The 25,084-nt window shown below is 38.5% G+C and overlaps 1 protein-coding gene across 1 annotated transcript; it reads right to left on the bottom strand.

Moving 5' to 3' along the window:
* Nucleotides 1-3,897: 3,897 nt before the first annotated feature.
* On the bottom strand, nucleotides 3,898-6,106 carry LOC143602740 (uncharacterized). Its single transcript, XM_077079754.1, has 4 exons — nucleotides 5,913-6,106; nucleotides 5,721-5,804; nucleotides 5,048-5,177; nucleotides 3,898-4,882 (listed from the first exon to the last, which is right to left on the bottom strand). The coding sequence occupies exons 1-4, from the start codon at nucleotides 6,056-6,058 to the stop codon at nucleotides 4,055-4,057; spliced, it is 1,188 nt and encodes a 395-aa protein (XP_076935869.1). The 5' UTR covers nucleotides 6,059-6,106; the 3' UTR covers nucleotides 3,898-4,054.
* Nucleotides 6,107-25,084: the final 18,978 nt, after the last annotated feature.

Genomic DNA, 25,084 nt, shown 5'->3' on the forward strand with positions numbered 1-25,084 from the left:
CCGTGGAATCGGCATCATTTGGTATCAGAGCTTTGGTTTGTTCAAATGGCTCTGCGTGAAGGCGAGTGTTTTCTTGTTCGAAGAGTCGCCGACCAAGGCATCGACAAAAACATTGGTGGTTCACGTGCCCGTGGAGAAGATCGACTACCTACTCGCAGATTCGCCGCCCGAGGCAGCGATGGAGTTTGTCCTTACCCACGGGATCTTGAAGAGATCAAACGACTCCGACAACGAGTCCGAGATCTTGAGGAGATCGAACGGCTCCGCCAACGAGTCTGAGATCTTGAGTTACAACAGGAGATGCGTGTGAAGGAAACCGAATTGGGAACTATCGTCTGGGACGATGTGAACGAGGAAGAGGAGCATCCTTTCGACCATCCCAACCCCCGGTTCGACGAGCCGATCTATCAAGAAGAGTATTTATTGGAAGGCAAACCCAGATTCGATGAAGACGGGATTGATTTCGATGAAGAAGAATGTTCGTTTGTGCAAAACATTCTTAGCAGCTTTTTTGGTGATGATAACGTGATATCTAGCGGTGTGACTATGGCTAAAACTGGTTCAATGCACAGGGAAGATGAACAAATTATGGAGTCGGAAATAATTCATCCGTGGAACATAGGTAAACTTCAAATTGAATCGCAAATTACGGGATCTCCAAATATGAAATTTAAAATAAAAGATGATAGTTTGACTTTTGAATCACAATATTCGGAATTTATTAACAAATTACCGATTCAAATTGAAGAGAATATTGTTTCCAAACTTAGTGATATGCATCATGAAAACCCATGTGGCTTCCATGTGTTTAAATTGGATGAGTTTAGTGGCTTTGTTAATAAGGAATTACCACTCAAATTGGTGACAATAATATTGTTTCCAAACATATTGATGACCTGCCTAAAATTCATGCTTGCATAGAAGCCATGCCTAAAGACGTTACACTTGGAAAGGTAGTATTATTTTCTAATAATGCATACATGAAAACCATGAAGCAGGAAATAGTATGTGGTACAATTTGCAACGGAGCGAGACGACCCGTGAAGTTGTACTAGTTATGCGATTCGTGATGATAAAAATAAATCAGAATCGGGTTGATTTTCCATTTGACCCAGGTGGCTTTGCCCGAAGACAAAACTCGAGGACGAGTTTTTTTCAAGAGCGGGAGTATGATGCAGGAGTATCGGTCCATTAAGTTGGCCCGGCCCAACTGTTTATTGTTATTTATAAATATGGTTGTTAGGTCATTTGCTTACTCAGTTGAATATTTTGAATAAAGAATTTGTAAGCTTTAAGCTTGTCTACCGAGTATTTCAGTTTGGGTTATTTTGATTATGATCAATTGTTCTTGAGCCATTTGGTAAAGCCGTTGAATCAGCATCAAAACTTGGTGTATTGCTTGATAACGGGGATATACCTTGTTGTGGGAAACTGTTGCTATGATTGCTAAAAAATTTAAATTTTTTTAATGTTTTGATCAGCTGGTTCTAAGGATTAAGTCAACTTGGGGTGACATGGTAAAAATCAAAATAAGCCTGCACCAAGATTATAATCTGATCATGTTCTGATATTATGTGCTTAATTGAACCTTAATCATATCACTGATGTATCTGAATCTTTTGTTACAAAAGTTTAAGTGTACAACAATATTCATAACCAGCTTAACATCAGACATAATAAAACTGAAAACCGTGATTGAAGAACAGATTCATCAATATGATTCTTTGTCCAACTAACAAAAATATGTTACTTTATGTTCGTAATTACTTCTTATTTTGAGATATTTCCTTTTACAATGTTTTCATTCTTTAACCAAAAAGATTTTATATTTTTGTATTATTTTCGATTTTGGTGAATGGTGATTCAGGTCTGGATATCCGAAAACTGATATCGAGTGGTTGTTTCTGGCATATATTTTCAAAATTGGGGTTTAGAATTCATGAGATTTTATCAAGGTCATTAATTTGGACTTGTTTAATTTCAAAAATTGAGAATTTGGATGTTTTAAAATAAAATGTGCTCAAAATTTCAAAAGGATTCATCAAGGTCATTAGTTTGGACATGATCGGGATCCTATGTGTGAACTTTGTCAAGTTTTAAAGTTTTAACGAATAAGTAATTAAGTTATACAGCATATAAGTTGTAATGACTTATACGGCGTATAAGTCAAACACTTATACATACTAATTGTAACCATATACGTAGACAATAATATAATATCTTTTAGAACTATCTAGTGGGTCTACTGTTAACACGAGTTTCGAGGTTGGCCGACAATTAGGTTGTTTCAGTATTAATACTTAGTTATGAAGTCTTTATGAATTGTACTTCTCTGTTTAAATCTTCTATACATAAATTGTTTCACAAAATTTCATATCGGCTGCTAGTTCAGTTTAACATCTTCACTGATTTGTCTATCTCAAGGTATGAATATTTGTTTTGTTTATCATATAGTATATTGAATGCGAGTTAAATCTTTGAAATGGGTCTTTCGGAAGTTAGATTGTGAAATGTTAAATTTGGTAGAAAGGTTGTGGTACGGACATTGGTGTTTGGACATTTAGGTGAGTAAATGTTTTGTTTGATGTGGTATGGTTTTTTGCAATTGAGCAGTGTTGAACGATGAAAATGATGCATTAGTGACAATATTCGAAGAGGTAGAGTTAGTTGGACTTACCGTGTTTGTGCCAGTTGATTTCCTCCTCTTCTTTTGTCATCATGTTGTTGTCTGGGGCATTGATTGTTGTCTCATGATACACTCGGTATATCAAAAAAAAAAACATAAGAACTCAAGGTCTTTCACCGGATAGCGCCAATGTTACAATGTTAAAGCAAATCCTAACCCCGTATGCATCATGCTATGATTAACTTCCAGAATGGAATAAATTATGGGATTTATGAGAAATATTGAGCAACTATAAGATCACACAGTTAAGAGCGTACAGTTTAATTGTATTATAACATATTGCATTGTAGACATCACATCTACCTAGCCGTACTATAAAAAAAATGTAATGTCACTATCAAGTATTTGGGACCTGATGGTGGTCCTTGTACTATTTCCCGGTTGTCCGGACGATCTTCTATTTTGTCCTTGTGTGGTAGATGTTCCCTTGTCTTGCAACTGTAGATGCGACTTGGGGTTGTAGATGGTTGGTTCAGGATGTTACCCACAATGGCGATTGGGATTTGTTGCCTGCAAGAAGTGCAAATCCGGTAGAGTGACCGGTTGTAGTAGCTTGCTGCTCTGGTTGGACTTTCACGATTACTCCATGATGAGTTTTAACCGAGCTTCGTAAAACTCCTGTAATGGTTTGGTTTGTTGAATTATCATTGCCGCTCTTTCAAAGCTGTAATTCAAACTTTCCTTAATTGAAGAACTATATGTTGATTAGTAATAGGACTGGAGTTCCAACATTGGTCAATTGGCTGACGCAAACTTGTGTTCCAAGTAAACAACCCGGGAGTTTTGATTGTCTTGAAAAATATTTTCAACTGCAACCAAGATGTTTGGTTTGAGGATCGTGTGTAGTAGGTCATTCAGATCATGCTATATATATATATATATCCATTGAGTACAATAACAATTGCATTGATACGAAGCCATAGTAATAATAATCTATGAACAACAATACAAGTCCATCATTGTTAAAGTTGGATTTACCAACTCGTAATTAAGTTGTAACTGTCTTCATGTCTCCTATTGCTTTTACCTTTCCACTGTGGGGGTTTCATTTCAGTATCCACAATTATATCAGGGGAACTAAGAAACTATGATAGTCTCTCCCCCAATATATAATATATGACATGCAAAAGTATTATGCAGTTACTACCATTCTCTACTGAATTCTTGAGATCAACCAAAACTTTTATATCTCAAAAGATCATGTCAAGTTTAATCAAGCCAGATATGCCAAATTACATAAAGAGGGCTAAAGTTGATACAAAATGCTATAACTGTTGTTACCTCCTACCAAAACCATGAGACTAGTCCCTCCACTCCATAAAAACGGCATAAACAAAACAGAAAACATAAATAAAAGAAAAAAAAACTTCAAGCGCGTGCGCGTCTAGACCTAAGTCTTCCCGCAATGCTGTCTTCTATTGCGATAGCGCAACGTTTCTTGCGTGACCCTGTTTTGGTTTCAGGTGGAACAGCCACGGGGTTGACTTCATCCTCAATGTTGACTTTATTTTCAACATTTGTCATCTCTGACTTTTCATTTTCACCTTCATTAGATTCTGCCTCAGAACTCTCCTCTTTCAATGCCTGATCACTTTCTAGTTTCACATTGTTGATTATAGATTCATCTGATGATTGCAATTCGGTCACTTTCTCAACACTGTTGACTTCAGACTCAAAATTGTTGACTTTTGGCTTGTTAGTTTTGTCTTTTGACCTAAGTCTTCCCGCAAGGCTACCCTCTATCGCGATAGCACAAAGTTTCTTTCGTGACCCTGTCTTGGTTTCAGGTGTAACAGTGACGGGTTTTACCTTATTTTCTACGTTGTTGACTTTATTTTCAACATTTGTCAACTCTGACTTTTTAATTTCACCTTCATGAACTTCTGCTTCAGAACTCTTCTCTTTCAAACCTTGGTCACTTTCTTGTTTCACATTGTTGATTATTGATTGGTCTGATGATTGCAATTCAGTAACTCTCTCATCAGTGTTGACTTCTGACTCGAAATTGTTGACATTTGACTCCTTATCGTCTTTTGACTCAACGGTTTCAACAGTGTTGACTTCTTCCTTTGAAAAGGGCAGTGAACGTTTAGCACAAGCTTGTGTGTCGGCCTTCTCATTTGTCTCTATCTTAGGGTCGGACCGACGGGTTTGGATGAGATAATGTGCAACTGACTTGTACCCTTGACTTGAAATCTAGCAAAAAAATACCAGATACACAGGTACGCTTTTAGCTCAAAATTCAAACGGGTCAACGTGTCAAATGTTTTACAAAGAAGCCTAAATCATATTCTTCAGTTTATATTATTATTGTTATAATATACTTCATGTAATCATATTTGACAAACAGCGACAACGAACCTTCCTGTAAAGCATTCCGGTGGGAGCCCAGCCTTTGGCCTGGCGGCACAAGCTGCAGTTACAAATTCCCCGACAGACGGGGCAAATCCAATTGGGATTTTGCATTGCTTCGAGTACATTCTCCCCATATCTGTACTTACACGTCAAATTTTGCATCTTTCACAATGTAAATTGAAAAATAAAGTAACCAGGGTGTATCTAGAGGTGTAAATAAGATCGAGCTGCTCGCGAGTTACTCAAGAACGGCTTGCTAAAAGCTCGAATCGAGCCAAGCTTAAAGAAGCTCGAGCCAGAACCTATCAAGCTTGAGGAGGCTCGCTAGGCTAACGAGCCTTTTTAATTTATACAACTTTTATTTAATAAATTAAGTAATATATTTACACAATGACTTTTATTATTTATATAACTATAATAAAAAAACACTAAATAATATATTTTATGTTAAATAATTAAATTCAAATTATAAATATATAACTAAGTAAGTACAAGTATACATAAACAAATTGATAAAATAAAACAAAAAACAAACTAGCCGATTTCAGCTTTACAAATAAAGGTTGAAACACGCCGAGCTCGAGCTCGTAAGTTAAACAAGCTCGGGCTCAGCTTAGCTCGTTTCAACCCCTACCCCTAAGTGTATGAAAACGAATCGATTGATTTGCAAACCGTATACCTCATATACAAGCAATCTCCACAAAATTGGCCTTGAACCATGTTGCACCTGATGCAGTGGGTGCGATAACCGAGTGTTTTCTGCCTGCAACAAATCAAAAAAAAAAAAAAAAAAAAAACATTTAACAATTCAATAAGAAACATATAAATATTGATGATGATGATCATAATAGTCAAAAGTCCAACTGAATACCTGCACTGGTGACATGTTTTTCCTTGGACATGATCATAGATTCTCTTGCCATCTTTCCCATAGCCATCAACAAACAGAGTCCATTCTGTTTTAGCTTCACCCAACAGCTTTTCATGTTCTTCTGTGTAAATCTCGGGCTTCGCCATTAACAAGTCATCACCCTTTTTTGGCAAGTCAGCCTCAGAGTAGGTGACTGCTGGTGTACTCTGCAATCTGCACATCAAAATCCAATTACAAATCACAACAATCAATAATCGCATTCAGCACATAATCACTATAAACAGTAAGTTCGAGGCTATAAGTAAGCTTGTAAGCATGAGCAAGTCTAAACTGTTTATGTAAATTTATTGAATATACTAATTAAATGAATGTTATATACCCAACTATTTATTTGCTTGACAATATTAAACAACAGTTAAGTAGAATATGTATTGCCTGTCTAAAACAATAAATAGTAATAATAATGTAAAACTTTAAAGAAAACCTGGAGGATCGTCGAGTGGGCAAAGGGGTTTTGTTCTGATAGGCGGATACGGGTGGTTTATTATTATTATTATTCTTCCGGTATCGATTTCATCTTAAGCGACAGATCATAGATACCCAGCTTCTGCATTCTCTCAAGGTTTTCTTTGTTCTCTGCATTTCTCATAATCAGAAGAAGGGGTGGTTTGTTGATTGCTGCTAGGGTTTGCTGTTGGAGAACCAGTTTCAGTGAGCAAGAACCCAGGCTTGTCTTCAAATCGGTTCTGTTTTAAACCTCTTTTTTTTTGGTGGAATGGGCTGCAGCAGTGGCTTTCTGGTGGGCCTGCTCTCTAAAATATAAAGTCTGGTTAGGAGGCTGCCAACTTGGTTATTGTATGTTACCGTATGAGTTTTCATTCATTTAACCGGCAGTGCACTGCCAAGTGCCAAACTCCAAGTTGGCGGTTACATAATATTTAATAAAACCATAAATCTTGTTCCAGAAATAAACAAAAGTCCAAAAAAATGCAGAAACGGAAACATAACAAAAAGAAAAACTAAAAATGCATGTATTCATTCATTTAATGATTACCGACGTTCATTACTCGACACTAAAACGCTTACATAATAAAACCATAAATCTTCTTTACTCGACATTCTTTTGCCCAAACTAAAACTCCAACGTTATTTTTTAACTCTTTATTCGCTGGCTCGACAATCGTTTTTCTTGATCTTTAATCTTCGTCTCCCGAACCGGAACTATTTCTTTGGTACTCATCATACGCGGCTTCATCTTCGGTAAGTCCGGCCGTCAATCCGGCTTCCACCTCGTCCTCATATATTGCGCCTTCGTATTCCAATTCGTATTCGAGTAAAGAAACGTCTTGTTTTCTTTCCAAAACATCCAAGTCATCCTTCAAGAAAATTGCCATCTTTACCGACACGAGAGTGAGCTTTGTTCTTCGTAAAGATACAGCCACTAAAAGAAAAAGGCGGACTTGATGACCGTCGTTTGAGTCAATCAAAAACCTAATTATTCTAAACAGTTAGAGCAAGTAGGGTATCGTATCACAAGGAGTATGTGGTCAATGCAATTCGTGTAACAGATTTAATATTATGAAGTGACTGGTTTTTAGTGCTGATCACACAAGCAATTTTTAGTAAATATAGAGAACTAAGCAATGAACAAATAAACGAGTATTAAGCAGTTAACAACGCAAACCACACCCGGGAATTCAAGTAAGCAACCAAATAGTATCTCATGCAACCTAACAGATTTATTATTAACGGTTAACTAAAAACTGATCAACCAGACAAAACCTTATACGTCAACAATTACTTTACACACGGCACTGGTTATCAAACAGTCCTTGCCAGTGTGACTCGGTTAAGGGTAATTGTACGTTTTATCGTATTCAATCTAACCAAACAGTTATATGACTAATTATCTAGCAACTGACAACAGATCGTTCAGACCAACGTAAACCTAAACCGACCGAACACACAGAAATACTAAACATTAATAATCATATATCAATCTTTCAATAACAAAACATAAGTATTCTTAATCACATGAGAAAAACTGTAAAAAGTTACAAACTATACATCCCGGGTGCGATTTTAGGAGATTAGCCGGGCCGTGACATTGTCAAATCATCAATATAGATGATATGGATCATTGATATGGTCTTGACACGAGCTAGGATGGTGGAATCGCTTATTGGAACTGCTGAAATCGCCCCTATTCTTCAAAAACGGAGTTAGGATTTCCAATGATGAAAAGGATGATAATAACCAAAATTTCCCGTCTGCACACCCGTCGCGGTACTCGACGGGGTCTTCTATGGCCATCGCGTACCGCGATTGACCAATAGTCAACGTCTTCATTTAAGTCCCATCGCGGTACGCGATGGGACCCCCAACACACCCATCGCGTACCGCGATGGGTTCTGCTACAGCCAACTTCAATAAATGCTATCGTTTCGCGTTTTGGACGTCCCGGGTCTTCATTCCGTGTCACAACAGGTCCAAATTGAGTACTTTAACGCATATGACCTGAAATCCAATAATACACGTATGAAGTATCGATAGTTCTAGAATAAACAGTTAAAACTAAATAATAAACAAACTAAAACATATACAAACTAACCGATCATCAGGACTCCGAAGCTAGCGTAGAAGCTTGGACGGTTAGTAGATTTCGGGTCATGGCAGATAGAATCGGAAATTGATCTTCCTTTCTTTCCACCAAGCCAACATATTAAAATTTTTTAAACTTTGAGAACCTATACCAAACAAAAGTTTGTTCTGACATACCTTCCGAGTTCGCTACATCGAGTGTTTCCCCTTTGCCTTTTACTATTTTCATTAGCCAAAGTATTAAACAGATTTAACAAGGGATCGGAGTTACTTGAACTTCCCGCCGAACCTCTCATTGATTCATGAATAGATTATGTTTTACCATATTTTTCTTGATAAACATCAAACAAACTTGATAAATCTTTGTTATATTTTTCTTTTGCATTTTTAATATAAAACGAGTCGCCATAATCTAAAACGGTTTACCTTTAAATGACAACTCGTTTAATTTGTTACAAATTAAAAAAGGTTCGTAAAGTACTAAAGGACTCATGGGATAATAAACTCTCGATAAAATAGTTGTGGTGGTTTTGAAAACGGCAAGCATATCGGTTATTTATTCGATAATAGTCCAACCCGATGTAGAGGATTCCTTAAACGCACGAGGGTGACAGGTCACAAGCACACCATGATATGAGATTAAACTTTATTTTTGTTTAATAGCCTTCTCAAACATTGTACATGTCGAATTCCATCTTGTAGGCATGTCCCAATTCGGGCCTAAGCAAATGAAACCCGACTCTTTACAATATTTGCGATATCTACTAAACGTTATGTTTGAGCTAAAAATTTTAGGTAACATTTGTTTGAAGTTATCTTTAACATTTTCTATTGCTTTTAAATTGTCTTGTACCGACAAATTTATAATATGTGCAACACATCGACTATGAAAAAATTTACCGTTACAAATCGGTTTATATTTCAATTGAAGTTGTTTTATAGCACTCGTATTGTTCGGCGCGTTATCAAAGGAAATTGATAGTATTTTTTTTTCCAACTTAAACGTTTTAATCACTTTGTCTATTATATAAAACAAATTTTCACCGGTGTGAGGATAATCAAACAATTCAAACGCAATGGTACGTTTCATCATCTGTCACGTTTCGGGTTCTACCCAATGAGCAGTGACACAAATGTACGAGTCCGGTGAACCGTGCGGAGTCGACCAAGTGTCACTAGTCAAGTTAACACCGGTTTGTAAGTTTTTAAAACATAATATTGTTTCATTTTTAGCACTTTGCCACGATTTTAAACAGCCTCTTCTAAGGGTAGCACGACTTACGTGTTGATAACGCGGTTGAAGAGTTGTTTGAATAAGCCGGGTCAAACGCTCGTTGTCAAAGTGATTGAATGGCAAACCTTCTTGAATCATGAAATGCGCAAATAGGTCTCGACACGTTTCCATGTTGAAAGCCCATAAGTCTCCATCCTTTGCCACCGAAGCTTGGCCTTCACCCGGTTGGTTTATTAACGCCTTGCAATACCTCTTTTGAACGCGCTAAAAAATTTACCACAAAACTTGCACCGCGCCTTCATTGGAGGACCGATTGACATTTGACACAAGTCAAAATTAAACCATATTTCCCGGTTCCTTTTTGTAGGATGAATTTGAACAACTACGTCGGTTGCACCAACATTGGATTGAGTTGGAGCACTTGAAGTAGCCATTTGAAAGTGACTAAATAGTGTATTTTTATGATTTAAGGCAAAACTGTGAATAAGAGTGTTGTGTTGTAACTTATGAATAAAGAGTGTTGTCTCTTAAATACTAGTTCCAAGTATTTAACGGTAAAAAAACACTTTCAAAAAATGGTAACATTACTGTTGCATCTGCATGTATGTTAATTATGAATACTATTGTGAGTTGTCTTAGTAGTTCCTTACCTACCTATATGTTACATTGTATGCATGCTTTCATGGTTTACTGTATGCATGCTTTCATGGCTTAAGCTTCTAGTAAAGTTATTTTAAATGTTATCAACTTTTGGATAATTGGATTTGGTGAAGCCCAAAGAGGCAAAGAAGCATGCAGCCATGCAGCAGCCATCGACCACAATAAAGCAGTCATTTGACCACAATAAAAAACATATACGCATCAACCATAAGGACTGGTTTGAGACCGGTTTTCAGTTAAACCGGTTCCAGTTTCAACCCGGTTTTGAAACCGGTTTTGTTAAAACCAGTTTTTAACCCGGTTTGTTAAGCAAATGAAGTTTTTTTTTACAAAAATGGGGATTGTGGGTAAATTATTTACCAAAATGAGTTATTTCAAAACTATTTACTAAAATAGGGTCGATTCTTGTTATTTATTAAAAAAAAGACTTAATATTCCTACTCTGCTATCATCGTGACCACCGCCGATCCTCCCATCCTCCACCTTGAACTCTGCCGAGTTTTCCGACCGCCACGGAAAGGCTCGCTGAACCTGATTTAAGCACTAATCCAAGCGTTGCCGTTAGAAGATGAAGAGGGTGACCGTCTACTGCTGTTTTCAACCGACCGCCACGAAAAGGCTTGCCGAACCTGATTATTATACTTCACGTTTAAGCCCGTTTCAAATTGGGTGGTCTTCAATGCTGTTAATGAAATTCAAACAAAAAATGACATGGAAATGTGAAAAATTAGCATATACTGGAAGAATTAAACATAATTCAAAAAGGGTGTTTGATGACTGTGCAAATCAATGGAGGTGGAGTAATATTCAAATCGAAAAAAAGTAGAGCACCCCCACCTCCTTCATATTCTCTACTGGTGATGCTCGAATAAGTTCTTAATTCAGGTCTCGGGAGTCCTTGCATGGTGGCGGAAAACTAATCGGGCTTTCTTCATTGATGGCCGGAAAACTGCCGGAGTTCATGGTGGGGGTGGAGGGTGGTCATTGGTGGATTCAATTTTGTAGCATTCATGATTAAGGAAATTAATTTTTTATATTAAATAAGAAAAAACCTTATTTTGGTAAATAAGTTTGAAATAACCTATTTTGGTAATAATTTTCCCACAATCCCCATTTTAGTTAAAACTCAGCAAAAATGTGAACCGACACCCAAACCTGTGGGTTGGTTCAATTTAGGGGCCGCTTTGAGTCAACCCGGTTTGGGAGTCAACCTGGTTCGGTTTTGAAACCGGTTTTTTTACACCTCTATTTAAAACATGAATATATGCCCGTCCTCATTTATGTTTGCTATTTTAAAATTTAAACCAAAGGTCACAGATATAAATGAAAATATATGGACAAACGCAAACAAACAAAAAGAAAACATTAAGTAATTATGATTTATCAAAAGTTACATCTAAAGTGAGCATAAACACACATAAGTGAATGAACGTTCATGTACATATATGAACGAACAAAATATATGTTCATGTTCATTCTTTTAATTAAGTAAATGTTCGTTTATGTCATGTTCGTTTTATTAAAGGAAGGAACATAAACAAACTTCATACCGAATAGTTCAACTGAACGTTTGATTCACTTATAGACCTAGGCTTGGCCTTGGACTATCTTTTCAACACTGCATGTGGGATTTATTATTAGAATTGAACTAGAATAATTTAAAGCTGGAATTGGATCAGATTCGAATAAGGATTCCTTATTTGATTTCGGTTATTTGAATTGGAATATACCTTAACCGAATTCCAAGTTCGGTTTCTGAATCGAATTCGAATATGAGAATTTCGAACCGTCACTAGAAATTAGAATTCGGATAATATATATGGGAAAATTTCTAAAATGTCTTATTAATGGAAAGAGATTACATTTTTTGTCCCCATAAGTCAAAGTTTTTTCAAAAATGTCCCCTATTAACATGTACATGACGACATGTTTGGTCTCAACGCGTTTTAATGACATGTTTAGCCTCAACGCGTCTTTCACAACTTGTTTGGCCACCAAGCGCGTCTTTCACGACCTGCTAGTCTCCACACGTTTTTCACAACATAACCTCTTAACTGTTTTTTTAATATTACATTATTATATTTATTTTACTCATATTTATTTATTTTTATAATAGTTTTTAATGTATAAAGTTTCAAATATACCGTTGAGAGGTGTTTATTTTTATCTACATGTTGGAATAAACTTTACTTAAAATCGAGTTAGGCCAAATTTTATTAAACATTTATTGGACCATTCGAATAAAATTTATGTATTAAAAGTTATATATAACTTTACGTAATTAAAAGTTATAAAAGAAACACGTCTCAGCAGGCATGGCATGGCTCGATTCTAAGTAAAATTTATGACAACATGTAGATAAAAATAAACACATCTCAACGTCATATTTGAAATTATATATAACTTTACGTATTAAAAGTTGTAAAGGAAAACCAGATATTAGTAAATTTAGTTCTAATAATGTAATATTAAAAAAACAAAAACAAAAGAGGTCAAACACATCGTGAAAGACGCGATGGAGGCTAACAGGTCTAGAAAGATGCGTTTGGTGGCCAAACAAGTTGTGGAAGATGCGTTTGGTGGTCAAACAAGTCGTGGAAGATGCGTTGATGCCAAACATGTCGTGAAAGACGCGTCGAGACCAAACATGTCGTCAAAAACGTGTTTATATGAGACATTTCTAAAACCTTTTATTTATGATTACAAAATTGAAATTTCTCTTCATTAATATGACATTTAAAAAAAATCCTCTCTTTTTTGTTTTGTGATTCTAATTCGGTATATTTGTATAGCCCAGTATTAAGCTGAATTAATATAAGCTTTTATGAATTGGTTTTTCAATCTTATTCGAATATGAAGCAGAATTGAACTGAATTATTATAATAAGCTTAATTATATGAATTGGTTTTCAATCTTATTCGAATATGAATGCACTTCTCAAAATTTTAAAATGTAAATGACACAATTATCCTATACATAGAAAAGGAAACCAAAGATGCTACGGTAGCAGTTTCCTTTGTGCATATTTAGCCCAACAAAATATATATGTTGTTATTACGGTTGGTATTTTTTTATCGGTGTATGTCAGTTGTTATTATAGTATTATTTTGAGCTTCTACCACGTATAATATTAGCGTTAAGTTTCACATTTGGAGTCCCTGTATACTTTTATGTTTTGATTTTGCAAAGATTCCAACAAACAAACAAAGAAGAAAGGTTCTAATTCTTGTTAACACAAAAACCGACCTAATGAAGACAATAGATGTCAGGTGTCATGAAATAATAAGAGGGTGTGTTTAGTTTGAGAAATTGAAAGTAGATGAAGAGCCGTCTTTAAGGAGAGTAAACTCAAGTTAGTGCTTTAGGCCTTTAGTTAGATGAGGACTTCAATTTAGACCAGAGTTAAACTAAAAACATACTAAATGGTGAAAGTTAGACAAAAAAACATACGAAATAATGAAAATGTCTCTTAAGTTATTTCAAAAGACAAAATTATTAATGGTTAGTTTTTTTTACTTGTAACAATAAAATTTGCAAAATGCCTCGAATTCTTGTTTCGTTTAAGTCCTTCAAAAGAATTGAGGTGACATTGAGTAGATGAGTGAGGATGATAGTAATATGTATATATATTTATTTTCAAAAAAAGTAAGATTTTATAAAGCTAGTCTATATTCTTTATCTTGATTGTAACTAAAAGTCTAAAACAGGGTTTTAGTTTCATCGTGTTTTACGCTAAAGAGTTCCGCTCTTGTGGTGCCAAAACTATTGTCAATTGGTAGCCGGCAGTATGGTTACCCATGGGAAAGACCAAGCCAAACGTTGAAGCGAGCGTTGTAACACCCCGTAACCGCAGCGGAAACGTAAACGGGATGCAACAGACACGTCTGATATCAACAGCATTGCTTATAAAGAAAACACCACTACATTAATTTACACCATATTACATTGTTCCGAGTTTAGTTACCGTCTAGGCGTTAGCACCTAAGTTTTACCAACATTACATTAACATATTTAATACAAAAAAGATCATTAAGCTTCCACAAAAAAAACACGCATCGTCAGGCATGTAGCAATTAATCCAGTTTGGGGGTACCTAGAAAGCATGTAAAGAAAACGGGTCAACTACGAATAGTTGGTGAGTTTCACTAATTTAAATAAACAGTGACAAGTCATTATAAATATCATATATTAGCGATGTAATTATGCTGAGCCCACAAGTGAAACCTCTGACTATCCACATACAACCTCGTGGCATACTCCACCCACGAACCTGCCCCAAACCGCTATGCCTAACATTACATAGCAAAAATAAATAACAACAAAATAGACATGTGCAACTGGCTGGGAAACATCAGCAAATCCATGCCGGACCAGTTGGGTTTGTCAGACCAATAGTACTATTCACACTCTACCGGCTTTTAGCTAATCACTCGTGTTACGGGGCCTTACAATGTTAGCAACTCAGACAATTACCATCTTAGTACATTTCCGTACGATTCCCGTACAATAAGATATATATAAATACACGCAAATCCATGCGTTCAGTATGTACTTAAACATTTTAATAGTAACATGCTTCCCGCCCCGAGAAAATATTTAAAAACAATTCAGAAAAAGGGGCTCGTGAAACTCACCTTTCGCAAGCAAGTAGGTAACACGGTACGCAGCTACTAATCCGGATCTGTAATACGATCCCTAAGTTCGTTACTATACAATCACTATTAATATAACTTTAACCGTGTTAACCGGTACATCTGGGACACTGTTAACCCAGTACTGTACCCGTTCCGGGGGCAATGTTAACCCAGAAACACTTCTTCGGACTCAGATTGTGATATCATTTAGAGTTCAATAGTTAAAATTACTATTAGTTCGTTTTTCCCGTTTTGCGTGCCTAGCACGGTTATCCGTTTTTACGTTCCAAAAATGAGTTTGGTCACACACGACCCGAAAAATAGTTGTTGACTGATAATTTAATTAAAGTTGTGAAATTCGAGCTCGGCTTAGACGCCCCGATTGGCCGCGGGACCCGTTTCCGTCTTTAGTGTACCGGAAACTGTTAAATCGGATAAAATTACTCAAATCATCCGAATTATTTTCGGATGATTTATTTTTACCTGTTTAACTCAGTTATATGAAAACAGTTCATTTTTAGGGTTTTTATACACCAGTCAGTTCGTTTAGGCGAACTTTACCGGTTTACGCGTTTTAAACTTTAAAAGTTTGTTTTTATTTTCTTTTTAGCACAAATAATTACCCGTTTAATCTCGGATCTTGAAATTTTGCACAAACCACTTTTTGACAGTGGGGAATTTTATAAAAATATTTCCAGAATTAATTTTTATATTTAAAATTTATTTATCTATTTTTAAACACCATTTAAACACTAAATATGTCGTAAATACCAAACGACCTTAGAAAAATCCCAAATTTTTCCTGGATGACCCCTGCCATCGACATAGTCCCCTGTAATTTTTCCAGAACCAAAATCTATTTTTACATGCCATTTTCACTAAAACCGAGCTAGAAAACCCTAGAACTCGTTTAACCGAAAAGCCTACTTAGACTTCTCCAACTGACCTAAAATTTTGTGTGTGACTTTTACATGTTATAAAAAGCTTATCTGGAATTTTCCAGAATTTATCATGATATTTAAATATTTTTCACCATTTTTAGCCAAAACCGAGCATTAAATTCACCAAATATTCATCCTTTGTCCAAAAATTACCAAATTTTCACAGATCTCATATTTTCATGTGTAGATCATCAGTGTGAAATTTCGTAGCCTAACTCTAAATGTACCACAATCTGTCCCAAAACACATACATCATATAAAAACCGAACTACCTTGTGTTCTTAGCTTCAAATCGCAAGGATCTTGCTTTTTAGCCTTTGTTAACAACTAGATACAACACCTACAAGCACAATAACACCACACCAAGCAAGTTACACCCACAATCAAGCCATTTCTTTCATGGGTTCGGTTATGACTTAAAAACAAAGATTTAAACCGTAAAAATTCGTTTTTGGTTCGTTTAACTCCTTTCTTGGACCAAGATCCCTTGTATAACCCGTATACATCACTTGATCATGCAAGAATCGGTTTTCATCTCGGGTTTTCACCCTTTTTTACTTGAAACCTCATTTTCTTGCAAATAAACTCAAGAAAAGAAGATGGAAACGTAAATAACTCGATCTTTACCTTGTTTTTCTTGCTACAAATCTAGGTTTTTAGTCCATAATGTGGAGAGAAGAAGAAGAATGTTGAATGCTTGTTTTAAAAAAAAATAACAAAGGCAAGGGGTTTATACCCCAAGCCGATCGGAACAAGGGAGGGGAGGTGGGGTGGGACCCACCTTTCCATTTCTAGCCACTCATTTGGATTTTGGAAATCCGGTTAATGTTTAGGATAATCTGGTTCAGTTCGTTTTTCGGTTAAATGTTTAATTCAGCTTAAAACGAGGCTAAAACGGTCGTTTTCGGCTTAAAAATGAAATTTATATAAAACCGATTTAAAAACTTTAAAAACTTAAACCATGACATTTATTAACTTAAAACATCATATTATTAATAATTGCGCATCTTTTTCGGCTTGATCGATCGTCTCTTGCTCGGTTTGTTATTAAAGGTTTCGTTTAACGTACCGACGTACCATTAAATCGCAAATTCTTTTTCTGTGCTTTAATTCACTTATCCCGAAGTTTTAATACTTCGTTAACATCACTAAATATCATATATCTCGTCTATAATGTAATCCTCGATTCGTTCGGGCTTCAATAACCGTTAATCGGTTAATCGTATTCCCAATACGATTAACTGTATAATCGAGTATAATCCGTGCTGTGAATCATACATAGTCGTATAAACGCATTATGATTCATATATTCATTATTAAATAACACATAAATAGTATATACCGGTTAGGGTATACCTGATTTTGCCGGAATCGTTACATTCTCCCCTCGTAAAAAAAAAATTTCGTCCTCGAAATTTTACGCGTCGACTACTTCCTTTTGAGGGAATAGGTAGGGGTATTTCTTCCGGAATTCGTCCTTTCGTTCCCATGTATATTCTGGGCCTCGTTGCGAATTCCATCTAACTTTGACCAACGAAATCTTATTGTGTCTAAGTTGCCTGATTTTCCCGTCTACTATTTCTATGGGTTCCTCTACGAAATTGAGCTTATCACTTATTTGGACACCCTCTAAAGGTAACACCGACGTCTCATCCGCCAGACATCTTTTCAAGTTCGATACGTGAAACACGTTGTGAACTGCACTCAGTTCATCGGGTAGTTCTAATCGGTATGCTACGGGACCGATTTTTGCAGTAATATTGAATGGTCCAATATATCTCGGGGCTAACTTCCCCGCCTTTCCAAATCTGACTACACCCTTCCAAGGTGATACCTTCAAATACACTTTATCACCTTTCTCAAACGACAACGGTTTTCTACGGGTATCGGCATAACTCTTCTGCCGATCCCGCGCGGCCTTTAGATTGTTCCTAATTTCAAGGATTTTGCTGGTCGTTTCCTGGACCAGGTCTGATCTAATAACCTGAGCGTCGCCCACTTCAGTCCAGCAAAGTGGTGATCGGCACTTCCGACCATACAATGTTTCGTAAGGCGCTGCCTTTATACTGCTATGGTAGCTGTTATTATAGGAAAATTCAACGAGTGGGAGATGTTGATCCCAATTTCCCTTAAAATCCAGTACGCATGCACGAAGCAAATCCTCCAGGGTTTGGATGGTCCTCTCAGACTGACCATCGGTCTGAGGGTGGTAAGCTGTGCTTAGATCAATACGCGTTCCCAGCGCTTCTTGCACAGCTTGCCAAAGATTGGAGGTGAAATGGCTATCCCGATCGGAGATGATTGAGGTGGGTATCCCATGACGAGAAACAATTTCATTTATATAAATCTGCGCAAGTCTCTCAGTGTTATAATTATTCCTAATCGGGATAAAATGTGCCGATTTGGTTAATCGATCCACGATTACCCAAATTGCATCATGTCCTCGGGACGTCTTAGGGAGATGTGTCACAAAATCCATCGTGATTTGCTCCCACTTCCACTCGGGAATTTCCGGTTGTTGTAACATCCCCGAGGGTTTCTGGTGCTCCGCCTTAACTCTCGCACAAGTCGCACACTTACCGACATACGTTGCTATATCCTTTTTCATACCCGGCCACCAGTAGAACTCCTTCACATCCTTGTACATCTTATCCGATCCCGGATGTATGGAATATTTCGATCTATGCGCTTCGTCCATGATTAATTCACGAAGGTCATGGAGGGTCGGGATCCAAACCCGATTTTTGAAATAGAGAATTTCGTCCACGAGCTGTTCGAAATTCTTCTCATCGCCGTAAAGTCCCTCCTTTTCCAATTGTTCCTCTTTCAACGCCTCACGTTGAGCGACTCGAATCAGGTCCGAAATATTCGACTGGACTATCATCCCCAGTGCTCGCACTCGCAATGGCTTAACCCGATCTTTCCTACTCAAGGCATCGGCTACGACGTTAGCCTTGACGGGGTGATAACGGATGTCACAGTCATAATCGCTTAACAACTCGACCCATCTTCGTTGCCTCATATTCAGTTCTTTCTGATCGAATATGTGCTGCAAACTTTTATGATCGGTGAAGATGGTGCACTTCGTACCGTAGAGATAATGTCTCCAGATTTTAAGTGCGAAGATAACCGCTCCCAGTTCTAAGTCGTGAGTAGTGTAATTTTTCTCGTGTACTTTTAACTGTCGGGAAGCATAGGCTATAACCTTATTATTCTGCATCAACACGCATCCTAACCCTCTACGCGATGCGTCACAATACGCGACAAAACCATCGTCTCCATCGGGGAGACTTAAAATCGGCGCTTGGCACAATTTTTGCTTTAACGTTTGAAACGCCGTTTCCTGCTCTTCTCCCCATTCATACTTTCGATCCTTTTGAGTCAGGAGAGTTAAAGGTTGGGCGATACTGGAAAAGTTCTCTATAAATCGACGATAATATCCAGATAAGCCTAAGAATTGGCGGATTTTCTTTGGCGATTTAGGCGCTTGCCAATTCTTAATTGCTTCAACCTTACTCGGATCAACGTGTATTCCTTGATGGTTTACAACGTGACCGAGGAATTGCACTTCTTGTAACCAGAAGTTACACTTGGAGAATTTTGCATACAACTTCTCCTGATTCAGAAGTTCTAAAATTATTCTTAAGTGTTGCTCGTGCTCTTCTTTACTTTTCGAGTAGATCAAAATATCGTTAATAAACACGATGACGAATTTGTCGAGGTAGGGTTTACAGACTCGATTCATGAGGTCCATGAACACTGCCGGCGCATTTGTTAGCCCGAAATGCATAACTAAGAACTCGTAATGGCCGTAGCGAGTCCGGAATGCGGTTTTTGAGATATCTTCTTCCTGAATTTTAACCTGATGGTATCCCGATCTATGATCAATTTTTGAGAAATAGCTCGCACCTTGCAGCTGGTCAAACAGATAATCAATTCGGGGAAGAGGGTACCTATTTTTAATTGTTAACTTGTTCAACTCCCTGTAATCAATGCACATTCTAAGGCTCCCGTCCTTCTTTTTCACGAATAATACAGGTGCACCCCACGGGGAATGACTTGGACGTATAAATCCTTTATCCAACAATTCTTGCAACTGATTGGATAATTCTTGCATCTCGGACGGTGCAAGTCGGTAGGGTGCCTTAGCAACAGGGCCAGCTTGAGGTATTAAATCGATTCTGAATTCGACCTGTCGGGTTGGCGGTAATCCAGGAAGTTCTTCTGGGAAAACTTGTGGAAATTCGCGTACCACCGGGATATCATCCACCCGTTTCTCCTCAGAATCTGTGGCCATCAAGCTCGCTAGATACGCCACGCATCCCTGGCGTATATATTTTAACACCTTGAGATGGAATATAAATGGTATCATTGTGCCCGACTTCTCTCCTTGCACTAACACCTCTTCGTCATCCGACACCCGGATCTTGACGATTTTCTTTTCACAGTTTATTTCCACTTTGTTACGTGCTAACCAATCCATTCCCACTATCACGTCAAAACTACCTAATTCTACCGGTAATAAGTCAATCAGGAAGGATTGATCGTTCAGAATAAAAGGGCAATTCCGAACTATCCGATTAACTATCATGGTTTTACCGTTAGCGACTTCTACGGTATAAGTTTCTATGGTTTCACTAATCGGAAGGTTTGCTATCGATAGGAACTTAACGGAGACAAAACTTCTATCGGCGCCCGTATCAAATAATACAGAAGCGTAATGATCAGAGACGAGGAATGTACCTGTCACTACGCTGGGGTCCTGGCGTGCTTCGTTCGCCCCCATCACAAACGCTCGGCCTCTCGCCGGATTGGACGACGATGCCTGACCCACGGTTTGCCTCCCATTTCCTCCCTGGTTCAGTTTCGGACAGTATCTCTTGAAGTGATCTGTGCTGCCGCATTCAAAGCAAGCACGGCTGGTGGTCATCATTTGGTTTCCTTGTGGGTTTTGTTGTCGGGCTAGTTGGGTCCTATGTGGCTGCGCACGGATAGGTTGCGGTTGTCGGTTCAGATAGTTTAGGTTTGTCCTACAACTCGGTGCGTAGTGCCCATTCCTGCCACACCGGTGGCACACTACCCCCTTGCACTCGCCACCATGCTGGTAACCGCATCTCCCACACTTAGGGAACGTCCCTTTCTGCGATTCCTGCCTTCCGCCTGAACTAGTCATGGCGTAGTTCTGGGCAGCGGGCCGAGCACGTTTATTTTGCTGCTTCTCCTGGATCCTATTGTCATACGTACCTCGCTTTCCCCCAGCAGACTCTCCTGCCACCTTCAGTGACCCACTCCTCACGAAATCGTATGTGATGATACCAGCTTGCGTCACCGCACCCTCAAACGTCTTGTGTCCCCCAGAGTTGACTATACTCCTTACTACTGGAGTTAGTCCCCATATATAACGCTCAACCCTCTTTGACTCTGGGGTGACCAACCATGGCACCAATCGCGACAATTCATTAAATCGGTTCGTATAACCCAAGTGGTCTGCCCCCTGCATCTCCAGGTTCCACAATTCGTTTTCTAACTTCTGCAGTTCGTTTTTCGGGCAGAAATGTTCCAGTACAAGGGCCTTGAGCTCTGCCCAGGTCATGCGGTTTGTCGCTGCCTGACCGCGAGTTTGCACTACTGTGTTCCACCATGTCAAGGCATGGTCCGTGAACGTGCAGGTAGCATACTTAACAACGTAATCCTCAGGGCAGTTGCTGATGTTCACAACAGACTCTATTTTCTCAATCCACTTAACCAACCCATTTGGTCCCTCAGACCCGCTAAATTATAGGGGCTTGCACAACATAAAATCTTTGATTGAACATCCCTTTGTTGCAGGAGTCGGTTCAGTGCGGTTCATTTCTACACTAGGTATAGGGCCATTACTGTCTGTAACGACCACCCTAGGCGGTGCGTCATTACTCGGAATCGGGTTACCGTTCGGTGGAGGGTTAACATTTTGTTCCCCATCATTATTGGTGGACGTTTGATTGCTCGCAGGGTCTGGATTGGTCGTATTGTTAATACTGGCGGCGATGCGCGATACTATATCCGGTATCGCCGCCTCTAACTGTCGAGCAATCAGACGATCCACATCCACTTGACATTCGAGCCTACCGTTTTGGTGCCATTCTACACAACATTAAGAAAAATACATATAATTAATACAAATTTCAATCTCGATATACAACACACATTCCATTCATTAATAAACATCAGTACATATTACATAACATCATCACATAGATTGAGTTTTCATACATCAGTCCTACATCGGCATCATTTCGACATAACCCGCTATGGGTCAGTGCTTGAATGATACACCAAAAGTATCTACAATGATATCCCCAAAAGAGACCCCCTATGGGCTAGTGGCTGTACTATAACTACCCAAGATTCACTCTATGTTAGCATCGCCACTAACTGCTTACACAGAGTATCAAAAAGCGGACCCTGACTACTACCACCCTAACATAACTAAGTATGGTGGTATACCAACCACACCAACACTGCCACCATCACCACCAACACCGCCAGCAAACCCCAGATCCGTGTCTCCATCCAGTCAATCATCCACTGGGAGTATGCGCCCTCCCTCCTCAGCTGGCCAATCGCGTACTGGCTGTCCAGTACGCAGTCCGCCAAGTGTCTCCTCCTCTGGATCCCCACCGTCAAGGCGATGGTGTGCTCAACCACCTGCTCGGTGAGCACTCGGAGCCATGCAGCCTCGGAGGAGGGACGCTCATCCCTCTCCAACCTAGGGGTACCCCACATGGGTGGAGGCACAGGCTCGGGCTGGGGGCGGGAGGACTCGCCCCTGTGGAAAGTAGGTCTGGGTGGGGTAGAGGTAGGTGGGACATAGGGGACACTGATCCGCGTCGTGAGGCGGGATCCGGGTCTGGGAGGGGTAGGGGTGGCCTGTGGTGCGGGTGGGGTGGGGGATCTGGCAACCCTAGTAGGGGAGGACAGGGTAGCACTCCTACAGCTAGTCTCACTAGGCTCAGTGCTGGATACTAGGCGTAAGCTCCTAGAGTTCCCGGAACTGGCCTCCTCCGGGGCCTCCTCCACTGACAGACTTCGTGATCTCCACATCCTTATCTGTACACAAGTTAGCAAACATATAGATCCTTCCATAATGTAAATCATAATTAATATACACATACTTATACAACTTTGTCACATAAAAATATTATCATATACTTACACATATGTTGCCGATTTTACCTTTTAATGTTCCCCGTGACTTCCCTTGAATTCCCTCGTGCGGACAAGTCTGTTATTATGTTCCGGACCATAATAACTCACTTGTCCATCCAGATCTCGTCACTATAAATTATTAGTTGATATTCGGATCCTATAATACTTGAGCTACTGGTTATATTTTAGATATCTTTTAAAGACATCATAATTCTTTATAACCAATGGCTCTGATACCAAGTTCTGTAACACCCCGTAACCGCAGCGGAAACGTAAACGGGATGCAACAGACACGTCTGATATCAACAACATTGCTTATAAAGAAAACACCACTGCATTAATTTACACCATATTACATTGTTCCGAGTTTAGTTACCGTCTAGGCGTTAGCACCTAAGTTTTACCAACATTACATTAACATATTTAATACAAAAAAGATCATTAAGCTTCCACAAAAAAAACACGCATCGTCAGGCATGTAGCAATTAATCCAGTTTGGGGGTACCTAGAAAGCATGTAAAGAAAACGGGTCAACTACGAATAGTTGGTGAGTTTCACTAATTTAAATAAACAGTGACAAGTCATTATAAATATCATATATTAGCGATGTAATTATGCTGAGCCCACAAGTGAAACCTCTGACTATCCACATACAACCTCGTGGCATACTCCACCCACGAACCTGCCCCAAACCGCTATGCCTAACATTACATAGCAAAAATAAATAACAACAAAATAGACATGTGCAACTGGCTGGGAAACATCAGCAAATCCATGCCGGACCAGTTGGGTTTGTCAGACCAATAGTACTATTCACACTCTACCGGCTTTTAGCTAATCACTCGTGTTACGGGGCCTTACAATGTTAGCAACTCAGACAATTACCATCTTAGTACATTTCCGTACGATTCCCGTACAATAAGATATATATAAATACACGCAAATCCATGCGTTCAGTATGTACTTAAACATTTTAATAGTAACATGCTTCCCGCCCCGAGAAAATATTTAAAAACAATTCAGAAAAAGGGGCTCGTGAAACTCACCTTTCGCAAGCAAGTAGGTAACACGGTACGCAGCTACTAATCCGGATCTGTAATACGATCCCTAAGTTCGTTACTATACAATCACTATTAATATAACTTTAACCGTGTTAACCGGTACATCTGGGACACTGTTAACCCAGTACTGTACCCGTTCCGGGGGCAATGTTAACCCAGAAACACTTCTTCGGACTCAGATTGTGATATCATTTAGAGTTCAATAGTTAAAATTACTATTAGTTCGTTTTTCCCGTTTTGCGTGCCTAGCACGGTTATCCGTTTTTACGTTCCAAAAATGAGTTTGGTCACACACGACCCGAAAATAGTTGTTGACTGATAATTTAATTAAAGTTGTGAAATTAGAGCTCGGATTAGACGCCCCGATTGGCCGCGGGACCCGTTTCCGTCTTTAGTGTACCGGAAACTGTTAAATCGGATAAAATTACTCAAATCATCCGAATTATTTTCGGATGATTTATTTTTACCTGTTTAACTCAGTTATATGAAAACAGTTCATTTTTAGGGTTTTTATACACCAGTCAGTTCGTTTAGGCGAACTTTACCGGTTTACGCGTTTTAAACTTTAAAAGTTTGTTTTTATTTTCTTTTTAGCACAAATAATTACCCGTTTAATCTCGGATCTTGAAATTTTGCACAAACCACTTTTTGACAGTGGGGAATTTTATAAAAATATTTCCAGAATTAATTTTTATATTTAAAATTTATTTATCTATTTTTAAACACCATTTAAACACTAAATATGTCGTAAATACCAAACGACCTTAGAAAAATCCCAAATTTTTCCTGGATAACCCCTGCCATCGACATAGTTCCCTGTAATTTTTCCAGAACCAAAATCTCTTTTTACATG

The sequence above is a fragment of the Bidens hawaiensis genome, unplaced genomic scaffold (assembly GCF_021521415.1).
Source record: "Bidens hawaiensis isolate Kalapana, Puna unplaced genomic scaffold, B.hawaiensis_p1.1 tig00059733_1, whole genome shotgun sequence".
Classification (NCBI taxonomy): domain Eukaryota; kingdom Viridiplantae; phylum Streptophyta; class Magnoliopsida; order Asterales; family Asteraceae; genus Bidens; species Bidens hawaiensis.

Excerpts from the sequence above, each read along its gene's own strand:
- LOC143602740 (XM_077079754.1), bottom strand. The coding sequence starts at position 6,058 with ATGGCGAAGCCCGAGATTTACACAGAAGAACATGAAAAGCTGTTGGGT. Across the intron at positions 5,178-5,720 it reads GGAGATTGCTTGTATATGAG|ATATGGGGAGAATGTACTCG; the intron begins GTATACGGTTTG and ends GTGTAAGTACAG. Across the intron at positions 4,883-5,047 it reads CCGGAATGCTTTACAGGAAG|ATTTCAAGTCAAGGGTACAA; the intron begins GTTCGTTGTCGC and ends TTTTTTTGCTAG.